At 39.4% G+C, this 3,792-nt stretch overlaps 1 protein-coding gene across 1 annotated transcript; it reads right to left on the bottom strand.

Annotated features, from left to right (window-relative positions):
* Positions 1 to 1,054: 1,054 nt before the first annotated feature.
* Positions 1,055 to 1,549, bottom strand: LOC133785884 (uncharacterized). The gene has a single exon (XM_062225100.1). It carries the CDS (start codon positions 1,547 to 1,549, stop codon positions 1,055 to 1,057), a length of 495 nt encoding a protein of 164 aa, XP_062081084.1.
* Between the last annotated feature and the right edge of the window lie 2,243 nt (positions 1,550 to 3,792).

Below are 3,792 nucleotides of genomic sequence, written 5' to 3' on the forward strand. Positions count from 1 at the left end.
AATACTGAAAAATCGTCCATGAAGACTTCAAGAGACTTTTCCACCATATCTGAAAATATCGCCATCATACAACGTTGGAAAGTAGCGGGAGCATTGCACAATCCAAACGACATCCTTCTAAAGGCAAAGGTGCCACAAGGACAAGTGAAGGTAGTCTTCTCTTGGTCTTCTGACGCAATGGAAATCTGATTATAGCCTGAATACCCATCAAGAAAACAATAAAACTCCTTTCCTGCCAACCAATCAAGCACTTGATCAATGAATGGCAGTGGGAAATGGTCTTTCCGAGTAGCCTTATTCAGCTTTAGGTAGTCCATACAAACATGCCACCTCGTCACTTGTCTTGTGGAAATCAACTCGTTATTTTCATTAGCCACCATCGTAACTCCACCATTTGTAGGAACACACTGAATCGGGCTGACCCAAGAACTATCTGAAATTGGATAAACAATTCCATAATCAAGTCACTTAATTATCTCTTTTCTAACCACTTCCTTCATGATAGGATTAAGCCTTCGCTACTGCTCAACAAAATTATTACAGCAATCCTCCAACAGAATTTTATGCATACACAATGAGGGACTTATACCCTTGATATCTGCCATGGTCCAACCAATGGCTCTTGTATATTTTTTTCAAAACAGCCAGCAACAAATGCTCTTTTTAAGCTCCTAACATGGCTGAAATAATCACAGGAAAAGTCTCATTATCTCTCAAATAGGCATACTTCAAGTGATTAGGCAAAGGCTTCAACTCTAATTTTGGTGGCTCATGAATAGAGGGATTAGGAGGATTAAAATTCCCTTCTGACAAGTCTAATGACTCAAAAGACCTCCTAACTTTAGTAAAGGGTTTCTTTGACTCTACCCATGTAACTTGGCTTTATTCCTTTTCACTTAAGTTCTCATGCTCTTCAAGTGACCTCACCGCCCATTCCATCTTTAAAAGCTTCCTTGTAGAATTTTTTAGTGACTATTGACTCAATTACACTCAGCCGAGAGCATTCCTCGATCTCATTCGGAAACTTCATAGTGTTGAACACATTAAATGCCACTTATTGGGCATTCACCCTCATAGTAAGCTCCCATTTTTGTACATCAATCAAGGTCCTCCCAGTAGCTAGGAATGGCCTACCCAAGATAATAGGAACATCTTTATCCGCTTCATAATTAAGAATGATGAAATCAGCCAGAAAAATGAATTCATCAACTTGCACAAGTACATCCTCAATATTGCCTTCCAGATGTGCCATAGATCGATCTGCTAATTGCAAAGTGACTGTGGTTGGTCTTGCTTCTCCAATCCCCAACTTCTTGAAAATCGACATGGGCATCAAATTGATACTAGCCCCCAAGTCACAAAGTACTCTACCAACATCTCTACCACCAATAGAACAAGGAATTGTGAAGCTACCCGGATCTTTCAATTTAGGAGGAATTTTATTTTTCAATATAGCACTACAACCTTCATTCAAGGCCACCGTTTCAAATTCTCCAAGCCTCTGCTTCTTAGTTAAAATGTCCTTCAAATACTTCACATAGTTGGGCATTTGCTCCAAAGCTTCCACCAACGGTATATTGATGTGAATTTGTTTCAAAACATCTAAAAATATTCATAATTGACCATCTTGTTGCTACTTTTGAAAGCGCTGAGGATATTGTGGAGGTGGCTTGCTCATAGACCTTTTTGTAGCATTTTGCTGAGGAATTGCGGCAGCAATTACTTCAGGATCAACATTTGACATTTTCGAACTCACCACTTTGTCTTCCTTTTCCACACTACTTTGGATTGAAGTGGGCTCACTGTTTCTCTTACAATTCTCCTCAGTCAATTCCAGATGTTTACCACACCTCAAGGTAACTGCCTTGCATTGCTTCTTACAATCTCTCCTTGGATTTTTGGTATCACTAGGCAAGGTTCTTTGTGGTCTATTTCTTAGCTCATTAGCTAGCTGCCCCATTTGAATTTCTAGGTTCCTCCAGGATGCCGCTTGGCTCTAAATCACAACATCATTCTTGGCCATATATTCTTTCATTAAACTCTCCAAAGAGCTTGATTGAGACACTTGAGGAGGAGGTGGTTGAGCTCTTGGTTGTTGATGAGAAAACCCCGGTGGATATGTAGGATTTTTTTGCATTGGTGCTCCACTTGAACTAGCTCATTGACCCCCCCCCCCCCCCCCCAATGAGAAGTTTGGATGCTGCCTTCACCCCGTATTATAAGAATTCGAATATGGGTTATTACAGTTGGCATTTTGATTCCCCACATAACAAACCAAAGCAGGATTCGAAGAACAACTCTCAAATGTGTGCCTATCTCCACAATAAACACAAGATACATCAACAACTTGTCCCATAGCAGTTGGTTGTACCATTCCCCCCCAAACTCATGTTCTTGAGAAGGTTAGTCATTGAAGAAACTTGAGCGGTCAAAGCTGTCAATGCATCCACTTTTCGACTTGTTGAGGCTCTAGCATTGGACCACTAATAATTGTTGCTAGCTATCCTCTCCAAAATATCATAGGCTTCATTGTAGGACTTAGAGAGAATAACCCCATTAGCTGAAGCATCTAACACCATGCGAGTGGAAGAATTGAGCCCATTGTAGAAATTTTCCATTTGTATACAATGCGGGATCCCAAGGTGTGGGAATTTCCTCAATAACTCCTTGAATCTCTCCCAAGCCTCACAAAATGATTCATCTTCCAGCTGCTGAAATGACATGATTTCATGGCGAAACTTGGCATTTTTGGTAGGAGGAAAGTACTACATCAAGAATTTTTCAGCTAACTCATTCCATGTAGTCACCGAGTCGGGAGGAAGGGTGTTTAGCCAAGCTCTAGCTTGATCCCTCAAAGAGAAAGGGAACAATTTCAACCTTAGGGCCTCGTCACTCACTCCTTGTAGCTTGAAAGAATCGCTCACCTCCAAAAATGAACAAAGATGAAGATGAGGATCCACAATAGGCAGCCCACTAAATTGACCCATTGTTTGCAACATTTGGAACATCACAGGCTTTAACTCGAATTGGGGTGCTTGAATTTTAGGCCTAACAATGCCCGGATTGAGCTCATTAAACATGGGGGTAGCATACTCCCTTATGGCTCTCTCTCTATCTTCAGCCATAGCAATCGCGTTAGTGATATTATTAGCACCCTCAACTCTTTCACCCTCTTCAGCCATATTAAGGCGATTTTGAGCCCGTTGTTCCCTTAGTCTTCTTCTAATTGTTTGTTCAATCTCAGGGTCAGTAGGAGCTAGTTCAATGTCTTCTTTCTCGTTCATATAGTAGATCACCTGAGAAAACACAAGAGTATGCAAACAAAGTTAGCACGACAAAGAAAAATAAATTGCAAGTGATTGATATTAAAAAAATTTCTAATTCCAATCCCCATCAATGGCGCCAAAAACTTGTTGTAGTAAATTTAAATGGATTTAAATACACAAGTGCACAAAGTCACACAGGTAATACAATGATAAGTAGATCATCTCCACAGGGATGGTGAAATAGAAAAATAAGCAAAACAATTACTACACAACTTAAAAGTACTAAAATCAAATGGGTTGTTTTTAGGCTAAAAAAACAAATTAAAGAGATGGAAATACTGAAATTAAAACTGAACTAAACAAGAAAATTGAAAGAAATATATGGATTGTAAAATTGACTTGAATTATTGATTCCCCCTATATTAATCATCCTGAACAGATTGTGGCAGCAATATTCTAGCAAAACTCCCAGGTTAACAAGAATTCAATAAACATTCATAAAACTTTCCCAAATTTTATGATATTA

Source organism: Humulus lupulus, chromosome 6 (genome assembly GCF_963169125.1).
Source record: "Humulus lupulus chromosome 6, drHumLupu1.1, whole genome shotgun sequence".
NCBI lineage: Eukaryota > Viridiplantae > Streptophyta > Magnoliopsida > Rosales > Cannabaceae > Humulus > Humulus lupulus.